The sequence below is a fragment of the Lepisosteus oculatus genome, chromosome 2 (assembly GCF_040954835.1).
Source record: "Lepisosteus oculatus isolate fLepOcu1 chromosome 2, fLepOcu1.hap2, whole genome shotgun sequence".
NCBI classification, from domain to species: Eukaryota; Metazoa; Chordata; class Actinopteri; order Semionotiformes; family Lepisosteidae; genus Lepisosteus; species Lepisosteus oculatus.
Window position 1 is genome coordinate 39,151,583 of NC_090697.1, and position 20,862 is coordinate 39,172,444.

A 20,862-nucleotide genomic window follows, 5' to 3' on the forward strand; every position below is an offset into this window, starting at 1 on the left:
CTGCTTAGCTTTAGTGGGTTGCCAGTTGTAAAATGCAGGGTTGTATACTGTAGATGCTGGCTATTTACATACTCGTATGTTAGTCAATGTCCCTTTAATCAAAAGTGAACAATTGAAGAATTCCAAGTTTCACAGTCAATGAAAGTACAGATTCAAAACACAGGTTGAACCTTATGCTACAGATGACACATCTAAGCCTGCTATGTTTACTGTGGATTTCTCAGAAGATGGGCTTGGGTTAGCATTTTAGTTTATGCATCTATCCATTTTTTAATTGCTGTATTGGTCATGTGGGAGCTGGCCTCTGTCCCGACTAGCAATGGGCAAGGTACACCATGAACAGAAAGCCAGTCTATTGCGGGGCACACAGACACAAATTCACACCAAGGCCGATTTTCACAGAAGCCAATTAACCTACCACTATGTCTTTAGAGTGTAGGAGGAAACCAGAGCACTCAAAGAAAACCCATGTGAACAGTTTTGTGTTAAATCATCACTATCTTTCACATTGTAGTTCAAGTGGGGAGCTATGTCAGTATGCAAGCTGCAAAGGAAAAGCAGCAGTGAATTTCACACTGAAAAGTAGAAAGAAAAAAAAACTCTTGACTGCTGTGCCTTTTTCAAGTGTGAGTGAGGGAAAGGGTGTGGGAATATGAAGGAAAAGAGAACAAAAGAAAGAGCTTATAAGAAAGGTCACAGCAGGTGAGAATAGGTGTCAAAATGAATTTGTGGGGGAATTCAAAGAGAAGTGTGAAAAGATTAATTCTGTAAATGGCTATAGAGTTTTTAGAAATAGATTATGCTAATTATCATTGCGAGATGGTGGAAGCTGTGATTTTAGTTTGAGGACCATTTGATTAATAATAATAATAATCATAATAATTGCTTACACTTATGTAGTGCTTTTCTGGACATTCTGCTTAAAGCACTTTACAGGTAATGGGGACTCCTCTCCACCACCACCAATATGCAGCATCCACCTGGATGATGCGACGGCAGCCATAGTGCGCCAGAACGCTCACCACACATCAGCTATTAGTGGGGAGGAGAACAGAGTAATGAAGCCAATTCATAGATGGGGATTATTAGGATGCCATGATTAGTAAGGGCCAATGGGAAACTTGGCCAGAACGCCGGGGTTACACTCCTATTCTTTTCGAGAAACGCCCTGGGATTTTTAATGACCAAGTCAGGACCTCGGTTTTTTTACGTCTCATCCGAAGGATGGCTCCTTTTTACAGTATAGTGTCCCCATCACTATACTGGGACATTAGGACTCATATAGGCCGCAGGCTGAGGGCCCCCTGCTGGCCCCTAACACCTCTTCCAGCAGCAGTATATGATTATTGAAAAACTGATGATACTATCATATCAATCATTAATTAATAATATGCCATTAAGAAAACTATGTAAAAATGACCTCTTTGTTTTCGTATCCATGTGTCAATATTTATTAGTTGTTTTGTTAGGTTGTCGGGGTATTAAACAAACTACTCATCCATGTGGTTGAAGCCAATACTATTACTACCTGGGGGATACTACAGCTGTGAGACAGGCTGAGGAAACCAATCATTAGGTCCGAAATCTAGCAGACAGCCAGGGTGGAGGATTCACTGGGTAGAGGGCCAGAGCACAGGAAGAGCTGTGCAGACAGAAAAAACAAGAGAATGTGCTGTACGTGCCATCAGTGGCCATGTAGCACACTGAATGCAGAAAGAGATTTCGGCTGGTGGTCAGATCCTGGCACAGAGTAGGGTTTTAAGGCTCAGGAAGTTTCAGGTGGATTTCTGGATTAAACACTTATATGCGGGTTTGTGTAGAAAACACTCTCAGACTTTTCAGCGTAATAACCCAATGGTAGAGTGCTAGACAGAGGAGAGGACAGGCGCTGATGAGGTAATTACCTATTACGTGGGGACCGGTGGCACAGACAGCCATCCCGATCATGTTCTCGCGGCACAGAGTGTGTTTAATATTGTGTGTGAATGTAGATGGTTGTCGAGGTGACTAGGGGCTATGAGCTCCGTCTTGCCTGGCTGTTACAGATACATTAGCTTCCTTCAAGAACTGGTTTCATGAGATCCTTGGATAAGCTACTATCAAATGTTTTTTTCTTATGTTCTACAATATAATTATTTTAGAAGAAAAGAGAAACATTAGTATTTTTTTATTGCATAAAAATACAATTTTCCAGTATTAAACGGAAGGTACAAATTTGTCAGTTTAGGGTTTTATAAATGAAACTTGAAATTGCACAATGATGAGTGTCAAGCAAAGTATAAAATTGCATCACATTCCTGCAAATGAAAGAACTGTCTGAGCTAAATTCTTAATAAAGAGTTTAAAAATGAAACTTTCTCCATATAGTTCGTAGTGCATGCTTTGTAAATTTGACAGATAAGCCATCAAATAACCTACTGAATTCAGAGGTACTCTCCAGATTTTTGTAGTTGATTCTGTTAGTACCAAGCCTTTTCCAAAGAATAAATATTAAAACAGACAAATTATGGTGTCTGTAGGACGTTAGTAAAAAAAAGTACTACAGTTCTCCTATGTATGTGTAAAATGCATTGCTTTTACAACTTAAACAAGTAAGCAGATATAATAAAAATGTGCCATTGCCATTGCGGATATAATAGAAAAGCGCCAAAGATAGAATAGCCATACTGCACCAAATTTAAATGATCTTGTTTTTTTATAAAAATGATTTTAGCTCCTTTTCACATGAGCATTCATAAATGTAAAACCAGGAATCAATTTTAAAGATTTTCGGTTTCAAAATCAATGCATTAGTAGTGCTCTTAAAATATGAAAACTAAAGTTGTAACTAATTTGTTTTGTTTATGTATATAAATTAAATTTCACATCGCAAAATTACACACAACAAATTATTTAATGCCTTACAGGGGCTCCAACTGGGAGAGTGACAAATCTTGATAAAAATAAAGGCTACATTTGCACACACAGCAGTTTGCTGAGTCTATTGCATGGTGTGCTGATGGAATGATGGTTAATTCTAGGGCATTCAACCTTGAAATTCTTTTTCAGTTTCAAGCAGTTGCATAGTGAATCCTGGCAACAGATAGATAGCTAATGGCAGAACTAAGTCTCTTATTGGTCATAATCTGTGTCTATTCACTCCTTATAGTATGTCCTCAACTGTTGCAAACAAATAGTGTTTGTATCAAAAATACTTTAGATGTGAGTATTTGCTTGTGGTTTTCAAAATTGAATTTATTTTAGGTAAATGCCTCAATTTTTGTTTCCCTTTTTGAAACAAAAAACGAATGCATCCTTGATAAAGATGAGCAAAAAAGACTGTATAAAATAAAAATAAACACAGATAATGATCTATGTTGTAGTTTTCCACAATGTTGAATATATTTTACATTATTAATGATTCTTTGCAATTAACCAACATTACATATTTCTCAAATTTATTTTCAATCCATTTTCTAACCACTTTATACAATACAAGGTTACAGGGGAGCAGAAGTCTATCCTGGCACACAATTGGTGCAACACAGTATGCAATGTGGACCAAAAATGATTTCGTGATCAAGCGTTTCTTTGTTGATTTTGATGTATACTTGGGGTTATTGTCATGCTAAAAGATCTAACGGCTAAGTTTAAGCCTCCAGATAGGCAAAAGATAGGCATTTGGCTAAATAGAACTTGTAGAGTGGTTCTGGTACTTGGTAGAGTTGATGATCCAGATGACCTTTACAAGAGCCCTAGGACCAATGGACGCAAACCACATGGCAGTATGATGTTCTTTTCTGCATATGCACCCGTCTTCCAACCATTTTTTGCAACCATTTCTTTCTTTTAATTTGTGAGTTCTTTGCCTTTCCCCATGATGATGGATGACAAAGAGATTTTGCATATCATCCCTAAAGAAACATGAAGTCACAGAAGGCATATATACAATATACTGGATACAATATATAGTAGTCCCTTAAGACTGAGTTAAACATAATAGATATATATATATAATGGATTTAATTTTCTTTGGTGTTATTACAAAAAATGCTAGTTTCTTTGTTTCGTGACACTCTGTCTTAAAGTTCTTAATAATAAAATGTTTTTGTTCCATTTTTGTCCAAATAATAATTGATAAGGCTTTAAAACAACAAACATCAAGCTAAAAGAGCTGACAAGCATTATGATTTACTTTTCCAACTCCTGAGATGGAGGGGAAAGAAAGAAATACAACAAACAACATATGGATAGAAGGTTAAGTATGTCGGAAATGTGGAAATGTCTTTTGCTATAAAAAATCTATAAAAACAAAGTACATTTTGATTGTCTGCCCCACTATCCAGATGTTACATAGCAGTATGCAGAGCTATTTGAAACAATAAATCCATAGTGTTGTTTTAAATTATTTATGCTTTAACACTTGTATAATCTTATACCAAATGTTTTCAGTGATGGGACATCCACAAATAATTCTATAGAAACATCATTGTTTTTTTCAGTTTGATTAAATCATTGGAAATGTTTCACATTTCATTTTTCAATGTTTGCTGTTAAGAGAAAAAAAAGTTAATAAAAGTAATAAAAGTTACTGCTCAGTTTATTGCAATAATGTACTGTAGATGTACCCATGTCACATCAGTAACCATTTGCAGTCTTCAGATAAGATGTGATTTTTTTTATATCTTGAAAGATATTTATTTCATGAACGTTTTAAGTGATGTCTTTTTTAGTTACACTTTGTGTAGTTCATGTTATGCCTGATTAGCACTTAAATGGCAGTTAACAGAAGAAGTTCAGGTTGCTGCTGGTTGTTGGAATTGCAGACACTATTGTGTACTAGAACTTCAAAATACATGTTTGAGTATATCGTCAAGTGGCATTGTGCTGAAGGAGTTGCTCTCTTTTTTTGGTGGGCATATTTAATCAAGCCCTGTCTGTGATCATTTAAGTTTGGTTCCAACTGTTTAGAAGAGTTGGGATGTTAATCGTGATGCCTTGTCCAGATATAATTCTTCCTACAAATGTATTTGCAAAATATTATTCTAAATCATTTATAGAAAGGCTGGTTTCAGTCTATAAAAGCCACTTCTAAAAAAATAAGCTACTTGTTAATGTTATCTGTTTTATTTATTTTTGGCAAGATTAATTGTTGCTTTTTTTTTACTTTCTCCTTGACCCTTTTTAACAGTTTATTTACAATATATTGGTCCTGACTTAAATATGTAAAAAGGGTGACATAGAACTGTTTTGCCTACGTAGACATTTCAATTTGAGGTCACCTGTTTTTCATTTTGTTTTACTATTACTGTATGAAATTATATTACTGAGACCCTAAATTCTCATTTATGATATATAGCAATCTATGTTTTTATATTGTAGATAAAATAGGTACAATATATACAGAAAAATGAGAATGGTTTGTCTTTGTGTAGTAAAATAATATTGTGCATATATTTATGCATATTTTTCTTAAATGCATATTTTAGTAAATCACATAACATCTTTATATATTTAATTCTAAATGCAGACCTTTTGATTGTAAGCTTTCTAAGAAAAAAATAATTTGTCTTTTTAAAGATGGCAAAGGATTTTTTGTGAGGAGTTTTTTGGTGCCTCAGAAATAGTATGTGTTTTTCAGGTCCCATAAAGAAAAAATATTTTTATAGCCTTTGGTGCTGTCTACATCTCAGAGCTGTCAGGTGTACTTGCTGGTTGATTTGTAGCTCTTCAAATGATGTAATTTTGTTTGCTAGCTAGAAATGCCAGAAGGCGATGATAAGGAGGATTAAAAGCTTTAAAGTGCTTGTGTAGAAATTACCTATTGACTACATTGCGAATAGACTCCTAGTTCATCCCCTGGTGCCTTGAGATACTACATCCACTGAAGTTGCTCATCAGCTAGCCAACAGGAGCTTCAGTAGATCCTCTACAAAGCAGACTCCAGCCTGATGCTCATTGATACTAACAGAGGTCTACCTGTTTGCTTCTGGAAAAGGTAGCAAAAATCGATTGGATCCATAAAGGTCCAGTCTGTGCACTTTTCACATTCTGTGTGATTGTGACTGGAAGGTAAAATCTCCTGCTGAAAGTATTACATGAAAACGCTGGTCTTTTCTGCACTTATTCTTTGTTATAGTACAGTGCAATGGAATAAACATGCTGTACATATTAAAATATATATTCGGGAATTGAAGTCATATTTTGGTGAAGGGGAGGTAAATGAATCCATAGTGTTTTATATGGATGTTGTTCACAAATTTGTGTGGATGTTAACATTCCAAACTTTTTTTGGCATTTCTGTATTTAATTAAAAGATAAAGATAAAGATAATTTGAAGATAAATTATTACAACTGGGAATGCAATTGTAATAATAAGTGAAAAAGAAAAAGAATGTTCTGAGTATGGATTTGTCTAACCTCCAAAGCAGCTTCAGCACACAGTATTTAGCGATAAGTACTACTCTTTACAGGGTTCAACATACTGGCTTACAATCAGACTTTCTTTGTTTGGTATACTATCCCATAAAAATCCACCTCTTCCATTTTCCAAGTTCACAGTGCTCACAGGCTCTTGTGGTGACTTCATCTTGTTTGGTTCTCCATTGGACTCTTAAAGCCCCAAAGCTAATATTCTGTGTATGCACTCTATCTCACTTTCTGTGAGAAAGCATAAAAAAATCAGAATTATTCAGCTAACTAAATATAATATTGAACCAATGGTAGCATCCAGCATTTGAACTTACTGGCCTTTTTATATATTGAAAAGTCTTACGTCCATGAACCTGTGTGTTAAGGTGCATGAAAATCAGCTCAGGTTAAGAAGCGATGTCCATTTGATCCTCAATTACAGCATTTCCAGAAGCAGTTTCCATACAGAATGCATACTGCTCACTGTAACCATTCACAAAATGATAACATTTAATTAGTAGAAATAATTGAAGAGACACAATTTGAGAGTTATGAGCTTGGGTGACATTTTGATCTGAGTGTTATTTCGAGAGTTAAACTCATCTGGGACTCCCAGCACAGAAGCTGAAAGCATTGACTGAAGTGTTGTGTGCAAATCGTGTGAGTTTAGTATTTAATGGAATTTGATGCACCACTTGAGTATATGTCATGACTGCAATATGGACTGATAAATCTTGATAAGAAATTTTGTCTTTTCTGCCCTCTTCCACTTTTGATAGTTATCTAAACATTAAATAGTTTATTATTTTAAACAAGTAAATTGGTAATACCTGGAAAACATTGTAATCTTGAGATCCACAACATTTGTTTATAAAACCACCAAACCAAAATAATTTCCTAAATAAAAATCCATAGTATTTAACCATCACATGACCTTTATGATTCTATCACTGATTTCTATATACACTGTCCATGTTTACAAGGTAAAAACTTTTAATATTGTACAGTGCCTTGCGAAAGTATTCGGCCCCCTTGAACTTTTCAACCTTTTGCCACATTTCAGGGTTCAAACATAAAGATATAAATTTTTTATTTTATGTGAAGAATCACCAACAAGTGGGACACAATTGTGAAGTGGAACGAAATCTATTGGATTTTTGAAACTTTTTTAACTAATAAAAAAATGAAAAGTGGGGCGTGCAAAATTATTCGGCCCCCTTGTGTTAATACTTTGTAGAGCCACCTTTTGCTGCGATTACAGCTGCAAGTCGCTTGGGGTATGTCTCTATCAGTTTTGCACATCGAGAGACTGAAATTCTTGCCCATTCTTCCTTGCAAAACAGCTCGAGCTCAGTGAGGTTGGATGGAGAGCGTTTGTGAACAGCAGTTTTCAGCTCTTTCCACAGATTCTCGATTGGATTCAGGTCTGGACTTTGACTTGGCCATTCAAACACCTGGATACGTTTATTTGTGAACCATTCCTTTGTAGATTTTGCTGTATGTTTGGGATCATTGTCTTGTTGGAAGATAAATCTCCGTCCCAGTTTCAGGTCTTTTGCAGACTCCAACAGGTTTTCATCCAGAATGGTCCTGTATTTGGCTGGATCCATCTTCCCCTCAATTTTAACCATCTTCCCTGTCCCTGCTGAAGAAAAGCAGGCCCAAACCATGATGCTGCCACCACCATGTTTGACAGTGGGGATGGTGTGTTGAGGGTGATGAGCTGTGTTGCTTTTACGCCAAACATATCGTTTTGCATTGTGGCCAAAACGTTCGATTTTGGTTTCATCTGACCAGAGCACCTTCTTCCACATGTTTGGGGTGTCTCCCAGGTGGCTTGTGGCAAACTTTAGACGAGACTTTTTATGGATATCTTTGAGAAATGGCTTTCTTCTTGCCACTCTTCCATAAAGGCCAGATTTGTGCAGTGTAAGACTGATTGTTGTCCTATGGACAGACTCTCCCACCTCAGCTGTAGTTCTCTGCAGTTCATCCAGAGTGATCATGGGCCTCTTGGCTGCATCTCTGATCAGTCTTCTCCTTGTCTGAGCTGAAAGTTTAGAGGGACGGCCAGGTCTTGGTAGATTTGCAGTGGTCTGATACTCCTTCCATTTCAAGATGATCGCTTGCACAGTGCTCCTTGGGATGTTTGAAGCTTGGGAAATCTTTTTGTATCCAAATCCGGCTTTAAACTTCTCCACAACAGTATTACGGACCTGCCTGGTGTGTTCCTTGGTCTTCATGATGCTCTCTGCACTTTCAACAGAACCTTGAGACTATCACAGAGCAGGTGCATTTATACAGAGACTTGATTATACACAGGTGGATTCTATTTATCACCATCAGTCATTTAGGACAACATTGGATCATTCAGAGATCCTCGCTGAACTTCTGGAGTGAGTTTGCTGCACTGAAAGTAAAGGGGCCGAATAATTTTGCACGCCCCACTTTTCATTTTTTTATTAGTTAAAAAAGTTTCAAAAATCCAATAGATTTCGTTCCACTTCACAATTGTGTCCCACTTGTTGGTGATTCTTCACATAAAATAAAAAATTTATATCTTTGTTTGAAGCCTGAAATGTGGCAAAAGGTTGAAAAGTTCAAGGGGGCCGAATACTTTCGCAAGGCACTGTATATACATGAGCAGGGAGTGATGAACTTCTAGACAGATATTTTTGGTGTTATTTTGCACTATTGCACTAAAAGAACAACTGTGCACTTCAAACCTACATCTTGTAAAAGCATTACATTTTTAGAACATTATTCAGACAGAAAGTATAGCACTTTCTCTACTACTGTAGTCTGTACCTTTGTCTTAAATGTTAAGATTGCTCTATTATTTTTGTATAGCTACATTTAGCAGCTCTGGAAAATAAAGGCCACAATCTCCAAACTACTGTATCACAATAAGCTACAGCTAAAATGAGAATAATTCTGCAAAGCAGACTGCTAAATCTCTCATAATATGTACGTGTATATACATATATATTTATTTGTGTTCTGATTATAAATGATCTTTAAATACATTATAGAATTTTTGAGGGCATTAACACTGAGATTAGTCAGGATTGTAGACTTTCACCTTTTCAGTTGTTTTGCAATATTTGGCAAGTTATTTTTAAATTTGTATACACACATGTACAGTGTATGCATGTTGGAATTCTTTTCTTGCAGAGTGTAGTGTTTCAGGAGTAGAAATAGAATTTTAATAGAATACACTTTAGTGCAATTCCAGTGCAAGTTAGTAGCTGAACTTCACATTATCACATCTGATGATTATAAAAGTAGTGTACTGTGAGTTATGAATATATTCTCACATTGCAATTGCGAAAATAAATATTTTACAACATCCCTCTAAATAGAAACTGTTATTAGTTTAATTGTAATATTGTTTTATGTGTTTCCTATAAAAAATAGTCATGACCTTGTAAAATCAGATGGCCAATTACACACGTCTTATCTAATTGTCCTAAGAATCGCATTTTTAATGAGTAAAACATGAGTGCCATGTACTCTTCAAGAAAGGACAAAGCTTTTAAGAGTAATGGAATTGTCATTATACTGCAAAGACCTAACAATAGAACCTGTCAAGTCATCATCATCCTTTTTTGCCTTTTTTGACACTTGGCATGTCACACACTAATGTTGTTTTTTTTTTTCTCTGAATCTATTCCCAGTACGCCTGCGATCAGACCGTCTCACTCTCATTGAAGAATGCATCGCTCAGTGCCCAACAGCTTATAAGCAGTACACAAAACTCCTGGGACTTGCAAATCTGCTGAGGGTCGCAGGTAATGTAGTGTAACTGTTTAAGTGTGTACAATACCATGAACACAAATGTGATATGCTAAGTAGAAGATATTGAACCTTTGAGATGCATATTCATGGATGTTGTGACAAGGCGCCAGAGGGATACAGGTTCGTTGCCTGTTTTAATACATCTGCAGGGTTTGACTTTTTTCTCAGTTAAATTAATTTTAGATTTTGGAGAAAATAGCATTCTCTTGCTAATACAGGATTGTGTTGTACGTACACTAATATTAAAAGAAGAGTGTGTCTAAAAAAAGGGGAGTTCGTTTTGGCACTAAAGAGCCCTAAGATGTGTTTTACATTTTTCTTGTGATTGGCTGTTCAGGCTAGAGGGAGTAATGGAGGACCTTCTTCTGCAATGTTTTTGATTTAAGGTTGAATGAGGCAGAAAGTATAAGAAGTAATCATCCAGGTTAGATTGTCAGAAACCAGCATAAATTGACTTTTACTAAATTTCTCAATCTGGAATTGGGAATATTACAGATGTTAAATCTTTAATATATAATCATGCTTCAGATGTAAATTATAATGCAAGTTAATACTCCATTAATGTGCTTGTGCTTAAAGGAATTGTGCCTGCATAGTTTGTTACAGCTTTCTACAATCTGTTGCCCAGTAGTTAAATAATGACACCACCAAGTCTTTGACTGAAGATAATTTATCGCAATCATGTGTGGTCACTAGGCATGTCAAATGAAGAACAGCTGAATATGTTCCCCTTTCACTGTCTGATAGCACTCTGGATTTCTAGTACGTTGACTGCAGGTTTGAGGCTCTTTAGACTGGAATGAACGATTACTCCCTTCCAGGAGAAAGACTAGAAGGATTTGTCCTGCACTGTTTAATTCAGTGCACACTTCAGACTGATGAAGGCATTGACAGACATGCTTAGATTTTGAATCTGTCATTTTTTTTCTTTTGTGTCTTGCCAGAAGGGTTGAATGAGAAACAGGTATTGTCAAATCAATGCAAAACCTCTCCCTCTCAGGTGCTGGTAGATTTTGCATGAACACATCCTGCCATAGACACCTGTGCTATTTCATATGGACATCTCAGTGGCTTTTGGGCTTATAATAGTCACAGTAGAGGAGCTCATTTTTTTTCCTGTTTAATTTTGCTTACATTCAGTCTGTCTTGTTTCATTTTTTCTGCAAATTTGAAGTCACAAATTGCTTCAGTACATCGGTATTTTAACAATACTAGATCTTAATCCATATAATCTAATTAGATACAATACAGGTATGTATGTAATAATTCATTTTTGCATTTCATCCTTTACATCTGTTTCCTTAGTGATAGTTTGGTTAATATAAAGGTTTATGATGATGAAAAGCCAAACATATATAAAAAGCTACATAATTAAAATGTACTTGACATTTAAACAACTTTCATTAAAAGGATAGAGTAGAGACAATGGCAAAATGAGCAAATTAAAAGAAATTCTGAATTTAAAATAACTATTATGTCTTTATTACACAGCTTTAAGTATGTAGAAAATTATTTGTAAGTTTTCACAAACTGTTATTTAACCTCACCCCAAATGGAACACAAGGTCAATATCCTTCTGAAATGGATGCATCTTTTAATAATCTTGAATGATGTTGGAAACTTGCACAGCCTAGGCCTTGGTAGGGTCTTGAATTCAAGGGATCCCCTTGACCATCAATTCTGAAATTTCAGGTTTTCATGTCTTACTCAGTACACAGATTAGAAATAAATATTCAGAACAACGAGAGGGGAAAAAAACATCAAACACATTGTCTGTCTTAATAAGTCAATTTTTCAAGTTGTAGTACACCTAGAATGTAAATTTATTTGCTAGTATGTAGTACCTTGAATACAAATTTGCAAGTGATTGAACAAATATAAACATTTCTCCATTAATTTTGCATTTACTTACTCTACTTGCAGTGCTTGAAAGGGTATTAATGGTGTTTAAACAATAGAAAAGTCTGTTTTTGAACTTTCTTGCAAGCTACTGGTGAACAGATATTACAAATTGACAAGAAGCTTTGTGATCTTTACTTGAAGAAAAAAATAGCATGGCAAATGCCTCAGATCCTCCTCTACATCTTTGAATGGTCAGAATTCACTCAATGACAGTTATTTCTGCCTGTTACATCAGCATTTCATAGGCGGTTGGTTTGAAAATATTAGGAACTCTTTGGTCAGCAATTTCTAGACACAACATTAATAATATGGAAGTGAACTAAACAATTGTACAACTGAACATAAAGTTTATACTGCTTTACAAGGTAAGCACAATGGGTTTTATGTATTTTGACAAATGTTTGCTTTTATGATTGTATTTTGGTGGAGAATTTTTAAATTATCAACACTTTGGAGCTTCTCTGAACTGCAATGCCGGAGAAAAATAATCTGTTACTATATCTGGTGTTATCTGGTTTCTAAATATACTGTTGTGAAGTTTAGATTGTCTTGCGTCTTGTGATATAAACTTTGTGTTTTGATTTTGCTGGTACAAAATTGATTAAATTCACTGGTTGTAAGCTCTATATAATTAATTTATTGGTTTATTAGAAAATAGTTTCACTACTGAGAAAACAAACTTAATGGTTGTATTTCAAGGATATTGAAGAGCACTTGTATGTGCAGTACTTTGTGAAATGGTTAAGAATGTTGTTTTTGGTCATTTGCAGCTAATGTTACACTTTTCATTACGTGTTCCCATTTGTAATTCGCACACTGTATATACATCATTTTGAATTTCACTAGGTAGTGAGTTTTGCTTTTGTTTAAAAAATGTTCCTTTCTTTATTCCATTATAAGAAATTAAATACAGCAATACAGTTAATTCATCTCCTCTTTCTTTAATTATCATTTGAAAAATATCCAATATTGTGACATACCGTATTGGATTTTCTTATGTTAACTACTTTGGAATAATATTTCCACTAAAAGTATTTCCAATAAAAGTATTAACACTAATAAGTAGTGAACTGGTAGATATTAAACATTTATACTGGCATGATATTACTGGTACACTACTGGTAGTGTAGTAGTTATTAGAGGTACTAGGACTACTACAGATTCTGCCAATAGAACTACTGCTGCTTTTATTACTTCTACTACAAAAGATTGAGCACAAAAGGAATTGCAGTTTTTGGAGTTTGTATTCTGAAGCAGCTTGTTGGAATCCTTTACGAAACAGCTGGATGAGATTCTTTGATCAATAAGCTGCTGAGAGCCATGGAGTGTTTTTTTTTCTTGTTTTGCAATGTTTCCTATGTTTTTATTACAGTAACAACAAAAAAAATAGTCTTCACATATGAACAGTAATAATGGCTGTAGTATTTATGACTTTCGTGATAATGAATCATTCAGGCTTTGATGAGTGTCTCTGTAATTTTCTCAGGAGATAATGAAGTGAAGAGAAAAGGCCAAGTGTTAATTCTGCTGGCAGAACAGGCTCTTCACTGCCAGGACTACAAGGCCTCCAATATCCACTGTCAGGAGCTCATGGCAACAGGTACTATCCAGCAGTCTCATTCAATGCACGCTTGATGTACTAATGAGCATAAGCACTTAAAATAAACTTAGTCTTAGAAATCACACCTTGATTTTAGCCTTTCAGCAGAATTGCTGAAGTGCGGAACTTGAGTGGCTCACAACGTAAGCACATTTTGGACACAACAGTGTGATCGCTGGTTTGAATTCAGTCTTTGTTAATTGGTGACTAAGACCAGATTCACCAAAAGAACAGCACACAAATAGCTTTGTGGTATCAGAGTTTCTTCAGTTTGTTATGCAGCAGCAACCTTGTGGCTATCCTGGGGCCTGGGGACTTCTGCACTTGCTGCTTTCATTTTGGATTTATAATGCAAAAAAAAATAGAATCCCCTACTGCCTACTTGTAAGATATGTGTGCACATATGTGGATTTGTTTGTGTATATATAACACAAGCGCTTGTGAAAGGAATATAGCGCATACTACACCCATTAAAAACTGACAGTTTCACAATATGAAAAAGGAAAAATGTGGAAAAGAACTAATTAGATAACACCATCTGATAGGAAAACTCAGAAACAGACAGAAAGGAGTACTAACCTGTTTTCTAATCATTTTATCTTACTTTTCTTATTTTTAGAATATACAGAAGTATTCATTTTAGTTATCGTTCAATGAAAGTTAAGAGCTCTTTACATATTTTACTATAATTGGCTATATTAGTTATTTCTCATTCAAAGTGTCTATGTAGTTTAAAAGAGTATAACGAGCATTAAGTTTATGAATTGAGTAATACAACAAAACCTTGCACTCAGCCAGTGCTGAAAGGTTTATTTAAATAAATCTTAAATATGGAATGTTCAGCCTGAATTAGGTTGAATAAATGCTGGAAATACAGGAAGTGCATTTTTTTTACTGTTTTGTCTACTTATGTATGTTAAACTCCCAGATAGGACATACTAAATCCTATGAAAAAATACATTTCAGTTGATAAAATTCTTCTTCTGCCTTGTCAAGACAATTTTGAAAGCGAGATTGATAATATAATTTTAATTTGATTTTCTTTTTTCCCCCTGCACTTAAGTGGAGACTATGAGAAGAAAACTTGAATTAACATTTAATGTATGATGAGCCAGGACTGCAGATAAAAAAAGCCCTAATTACAAATTTGTTGAATCCAGGAAGCATAAGGATTTATTAAGTTGCAGACACAGGTCTGTTTGGTCTCTCAGAAAGACCCTTAGTAGACTTATTTACTGGAATGCAAAAGAAAACTCAACTGTGCAAGTCTCTGATCATAATCATAATTGGTCTCTATGGCTGATTTCCAAATGCATTGAAAATAGATCATGCTTTCCTCAGTTTGTTTTGTAATCACTGTACATTTACAGTGTCATTTTAACAGATTGCAAAGCATGCCTTGCAGGCAGGGATCCTAGAGAAAGAAAAATAAGCAAAGACGTTTGTATGCAGAGCATCTTGCATACTGTATCTTTGAGCCTAATAATTGAAGACTGCATCTAAATGCTGTTCAGATTCTCAAAGATTGCAAAGGGGCCAGATGCTCAGTTACAAGAGAGGTCATTTATCTGTTTCTTTTTTATCATTATTTCCCATCATGCTATTTTCTTGCATTGAAATATTTAACAAAGGATCAGCGGTGACCTTACCAATGACTGACAGCAATTCCAGATGGAATAGTGATTCTTTCTTTTTTTTGCCTTTCCAGGTTACAGTGATGGTTGGCAGGTCTGCAGCCAGCTGGGACAGTGTGAGAGCTACCAGGACCTGGGCACTCGGCAGGAGCTCATGGCCTTTGCCCTCACACACTGTCCTCCACATGTCATTCAGAGTCTGCTAGCTGCTAGTAGCTCTCTGCAAACACAGGTGGGTCTCAGAACATCCTGACAATAAGCAGTAATGTAAAACTGCGCAGAGACCAGGCATATAAAATTGCATGGGGAAAAAATGTCAAAATACAAGCTGTGTAGTTTTTGTTGTCTTCAATCACATAGAAGCAATGCAATCCAGTGCAATGGCGCATAGTTTATATTCTGTACAACAACACAGTTTAGAACCTCATAAAACTTCAGAATAATGCTCAGCCTAAAATAAACCATACTGAAGCAGGCATGTGCAAGCTTGTACTGACTAACCAATTTCTGCAGGGGAATCAGAGACTAGGGAAGGGAGATTATATGGATTTAAAGTTTTAGCAAATCTGAGATTTTCTATGGCTGGTTTGTCTGTAGAATAATAGTCTATCTACAGAATTATAAATGTTGAATTCATATCATGTTGTGCCAAAGGTGTATAATTCTATATTAAAATGAAATTTTAAAATTGTCTTGCTCTTGACTTTAGAAGGCTTTTGCACAAAAGAGATGAGAGAAGAGGAAAATTACAAATCCCCAGACAATAGAGTACTTCATATACGGTTAGGTTAATGGAATTAATACTATCTGACAGATGTCACAGACAGAAAGCCTGAGGGGCGTATGAAACTTTTGAGTTCTGCAAAGTATTGAAGAGAAATAAAAGCATCAATCCTAAACCACCCATAAGATCTAAAGAAAGGGATTAGGTCAAGTAAAACTGCTTTTTTCTAAATTTTTCAATGCAAAATGTTTTAGTCTACATAGTAAATGCTGGATGGATATAAAAAAATACACAAAATTTTAAGAGATGACTTTCATTAGCTACTTGCATCAATAGTAACTATCATATTGTTTTGTTTTTTAATGTATATTAGCTGTATTTTCATCTAAATAACCTTTTCTCTATGAATTGAGTTCATGAAATTTTTTAAATTATAACGTTTTTCTTTACAGCATGTAGTTCAGATCTTTAAGTAAACTAACTAATTTGAGATACAGAACATGGTTTCTCCATTCAGCATCGGTGTAGGCAATATGTGCTTAGAAGTAATTGTACCCTTTATATTAAATAATAAGATTTGCTAGGTATGGTACTTCTTAAAGCCACAATGTATACTTTTGGCTCATGGAATATTGCATATTTTCTGATCTGTGTATCAAGTTTTTCTCTGTCATGAGTTATATCATTATAAACTTTTCTGTTTTCTTTCACTAACTTTGTACTGTGATTTTAATTTACTTTGTCAAAGTGTTGTAATTCTGAGTGCTCTGCTAAATTTATTAAGTGCCATATCACAATCTATTTACCATATTGACAGACTCACCCAACTATCTTTTGCAACCTTTTTAAATTTCTGTTTCCTTTGTTTGTACCTGTTTCCTTTACCTGTTTCAATATTTTGTGTGTGTTCTTCCTTATTGGAAAATGCATTAGGCAAGAGATGTTTAAAGCTATTGTACATATCAGAAGTGTGAATCTTGTGACACATAAAAAGAATGGTGGCAACATATTTCTTTGTTCATTCTCTTGGGTAATTATCTTGCTAAGTTCCAGTAACAACTTTAAAATACAGGAAAATGAACAATTTAAAAAAAATGTATTTTTAATTCAACTTCCACATGTGCAAGATTGGTTTTATATTAAGGGAATTTTTGGTTCATTGGGAGTTAACATTGTTTAACTTAGGAATTAAGCACAATAAGAAGTTTCTTCACGGCACAGATGAAGTGTGTGAGGTGATGAATGTTAAGCCAGTCTAGTGAGGTCACATGATAGCAAACAGATGGTACATTCATATCTTGGGGCCTATTTTATTTAATTGCCAGACTTCATAATTTAAGCATCACAAAGGAGAGACCTTGTTGTCAAATCTAACACGCTGGATTAATTAGAGGGGAATTCAGTTTTTCAGTGGTTGCTGTTCTTTCACCATTATGACTAAAGTAATTTGCCCTCTTTTCACTTTTGATGTGGCAATAAATGTGTGTCAAATTATACTTGTCTACTGTCTATCAAAATAACTTGCCTGACTTTTTGGATTTTTCTTATCTTGTTAGTTGACGACATTTTCGTATTTCACTATGAGTCAAATAATATAACTTTAAATGCATTTACCTGTTATTGTAAATAGCAGATAAAATATAGTTTAATTATACTAACAGTTTAAAGCTTTTATATTCAGTGGCATAAATGTTAATTTAAATTGGTGCTTTCCATTGCAGAACTGTGGAATTTTTGTTATTGTACAGTACTGCTGGCTCATACATTTTTATTGTTTTCTTTTTTCAGTATTATAATCTTGTTACTGAACTGAAACTGAAATATAGGAAAACAATCATTATTTCATAAAAAGACTAGTCTGTACCATTCTGAATTTCCATATCTTTCTTATTGAATATACTGTTCAAGCATTGTTCTCTTTTGTTCTTTCTTTGTGTAATGTATTGTTTGGATTTCTATTTTTTTTATTCTCGTTTTGTCTCGTTAACAGATCCTTTATCAAGCAGTGAACTACCAAATTAATCCCACTCATCTTGGAGAAGCATCTAATCATTTTGGAGCAGGGCTGGATGCTAAAGATTCCCAACCGGTCAGGCTTTTTGTTTATGGTGATTTTAAGGTGGCTTGTTTTGTTTCTTAACAAGGGACCAAAAAACTTCTTACCTTAAGCAGTTTGAAACTATCTTTTTAGTATAGCAGATTACACAACATAGTTGGTTTCTCTGTGGTTTCAAGAGGTAATAGTCGTGCAGATGGTACATGCAGATGTTTTACAATCACTCTAAAAGTATATTATTCCTAATTGACAAATTTTGGTTTTAAAAAGGTGTTTTATAATTAAAAGATGCCTATAATTTTGTAGCTGTTAATGATTACCTTCACAACTCAGTGTTATAGGCCTTGCAATATAAATTACATATCCTAAACGGTTGTCTGTCTTAAGTAAGAGCTAAACTACAGAACTTAAGATGTTCTGTACATAAATGACCTTATAAACACAATTGTATGCGGTGTGTATTAGCTCATTATAGGGTCATAAAGTATCTAACGGAGGAGTAAGTAAAAAGCGGAACATCAGAATGGTTCAAAACTAGTAGGAATTAAGCAAATTAAGAATAAATGAATGCCAATTAATGTTTTAGTGATTTATATAATGATTAAATAATGATTTATTTTAGATCCTTAAATATGGTACATATCATATGAATGTCATTTTAATAGCAGTTCATCTGTTGATGACAGTTATCCATGTTTACATACTGCTTTTCTCAGCTATAATCTCAACTAATTTGACAAGCATATTAGCAGGGTCAACAAACATGAAATTTAATTTTCTAAACATTTTTTACATTGATTTTAGACATTTAATTTTCTAAACATTCAGACATTTTAAAAATACCTGCTCCTACAGAGAATTTTACCTGATCAAATAAAACTGTTTCCTTGTGCATTTTAATTGACTTTTGCTTAAGGCCCCAGCTGTGTAGTAAAAATGGAAAATCAGATTGCTTTGATTTAAAATGCCTTTTTGAAACCAAATTCAATTTGGAGCAGGTGTTTTACCTTTATGTCTTGCTACACATTAGTTTTTGTTATTTTTTTTTTAAACTGACAAGTGTCATAAAAAAAAAGCATTGTTAGGTTTTCAAATTACATTTTGTTTATGGCAGTGCACATTTAGGTTTCATAATATTTTTGTGTTCACTGAAATATATAAATCAACATATACAGTATAAACGATGTAAACCAACATCAGCATCAAATACTGTCCTATCCTGTTATAATGGTCCACAATTAGGAGACTGTATTTTTTATATTTCACATTATCAATTACTAGTATTTTTGCTATTAAAATGACCTATTTTGTGCGTAAGACAGCATATATAATTTATCCATTATTTCACAGTACTAATACGTGTACCACCTTTTTTCAAATGAATTTATTAATTTCTATGAACTGATAATGAAGCCTACTAATTGCTTTCTTTATTTAATTGGGTGTTAAAGATTATCCATTTTAAATGAAAGTTGTCTATTAATTGGGTTTTTATTAATAAATAATAAACTCTGGCTCCAATGATTTAATTAGTCAAAGTGAGAGATTTAATCCGTAAGAGTACATTGAATTAGTTTTAAAATATCAAGAAAATATTTCAGTTTGTGTATTGTGTTTATGTTTGGGCAGTTAAAAATGGTGAAACACAGTGATAAGCACTGGTACATTGAAGTGAAATTGTCATTTTTGCTTTATACTATTGTATTGGTAATTTGTAATTTGTATTTCAGATCAAAAGATAAGTATGAGGTAAAGTACAGAAATACAGTTTTTATTCATTGATATTCCTGTGCATACAGTACATGTTAAACCATGTTGAACCAAAATTCTGTTTTTGTTCACTCCCCCCAATTTCAGGGCTGTATAAGTGTTGATACACATTAAGGTCAAAGTAAATTAAATTAGTGTAAAGGTAGTATTTCAATATCATTTGACTCTTGATATATTTATTTGTGATAATTTACGAAGTCTTAACTGCAGCCACTTTACATTTTTTCTTTTTTGTGCGGTTTTCTGACTTTTGTTTCCTCTTTAAAGTGTAAAATACAGCTTAAGATTCAAATCAGGATATTGACACCTGTATAGTTTAAACGTTTCTACTTCTTCTTCCTGATTAACTCCTTGGTTAAATGGGCAGTTTGTTTTGGGTCATCGTCTTGCTGCAGAATGAAGTGTTGCTCAATGGTCTTGGAGGCTTTTTTGGGCAGACACAATATTTCTGTAGACATCAGAATTCATTCTGCTGCTGCCATCATGAGTTAAATCATCAGTAAATATCAGTGAGCCATTTCCAGAGTCAGGCATGCGTTCCCAAGCTATCACACTACCTCTACCGTGCTTCACACATGAGGTGATGTGTTTAGGATTATTTTCAGCCCCCCACTTCCTCTGTACTTTTCCTTCCTGTGACTTTGATGAACATTTATATTTGTTTTGTTTTTCCATAAAACCTTATTCCAGAAGTATAATGGCTCAATTTTATACTTTCTTGCATATTATAATCTGATCTTTCCGTTTTTTTTTTATGCCGATGAGATATAGCCCTTGTAATTCTTCTGTTGAAGTCTTCTGAACGTGGTGATTCGAAATACTTTCATCCTCACACTCTGGAGATTGTCTGCAATCTCATTGGTTGTTAATTTTAGTTTGTTCTGTCCTCACTACTGTTATCTTCCTTGGGGGACCTGGTTTTTGACCATTGCTCTCTCCTCCTGTAGTTTATTTCTCTAAATATTCTGTATTGTTGATTTTGCTGTGC

General features: G+C 34.5%; 1 protein-coding gene across 2 annotated transcripts in view; it reads left to right on the forward strand.

Moving 5' to 3' along the window:
* The window catches only part of nbas (NBAS subunit of NRZ tethering complex), a 270,219-nt gene that overhangs the window by 107,750 nt on the left and 141,607 nt on the right, over nt 1-20,862 (forward strand). For both annotated transcript variants that reach the window (XM_015351022.2, XM_015351032.2), the window contains exons 32-35: nt 10,068-10,181; nt 13,577-13,690; nt 15,399-15,556; nt 18,039-18,137. In XM_015351022.2, coding sequence (XP_015206508.2) covers nt 10,068-10,181; nt 13,577-13,690; nt 15,399-15,556; nt 18,039-18,137 — 485 coding nt within the window. The remainder of the gene's footprint in view (nt 1-10,067; nt 10,182-13,576; nt 13,691-15,398; nt 15,557-18,038; nt 18,138-20,862) is intronic.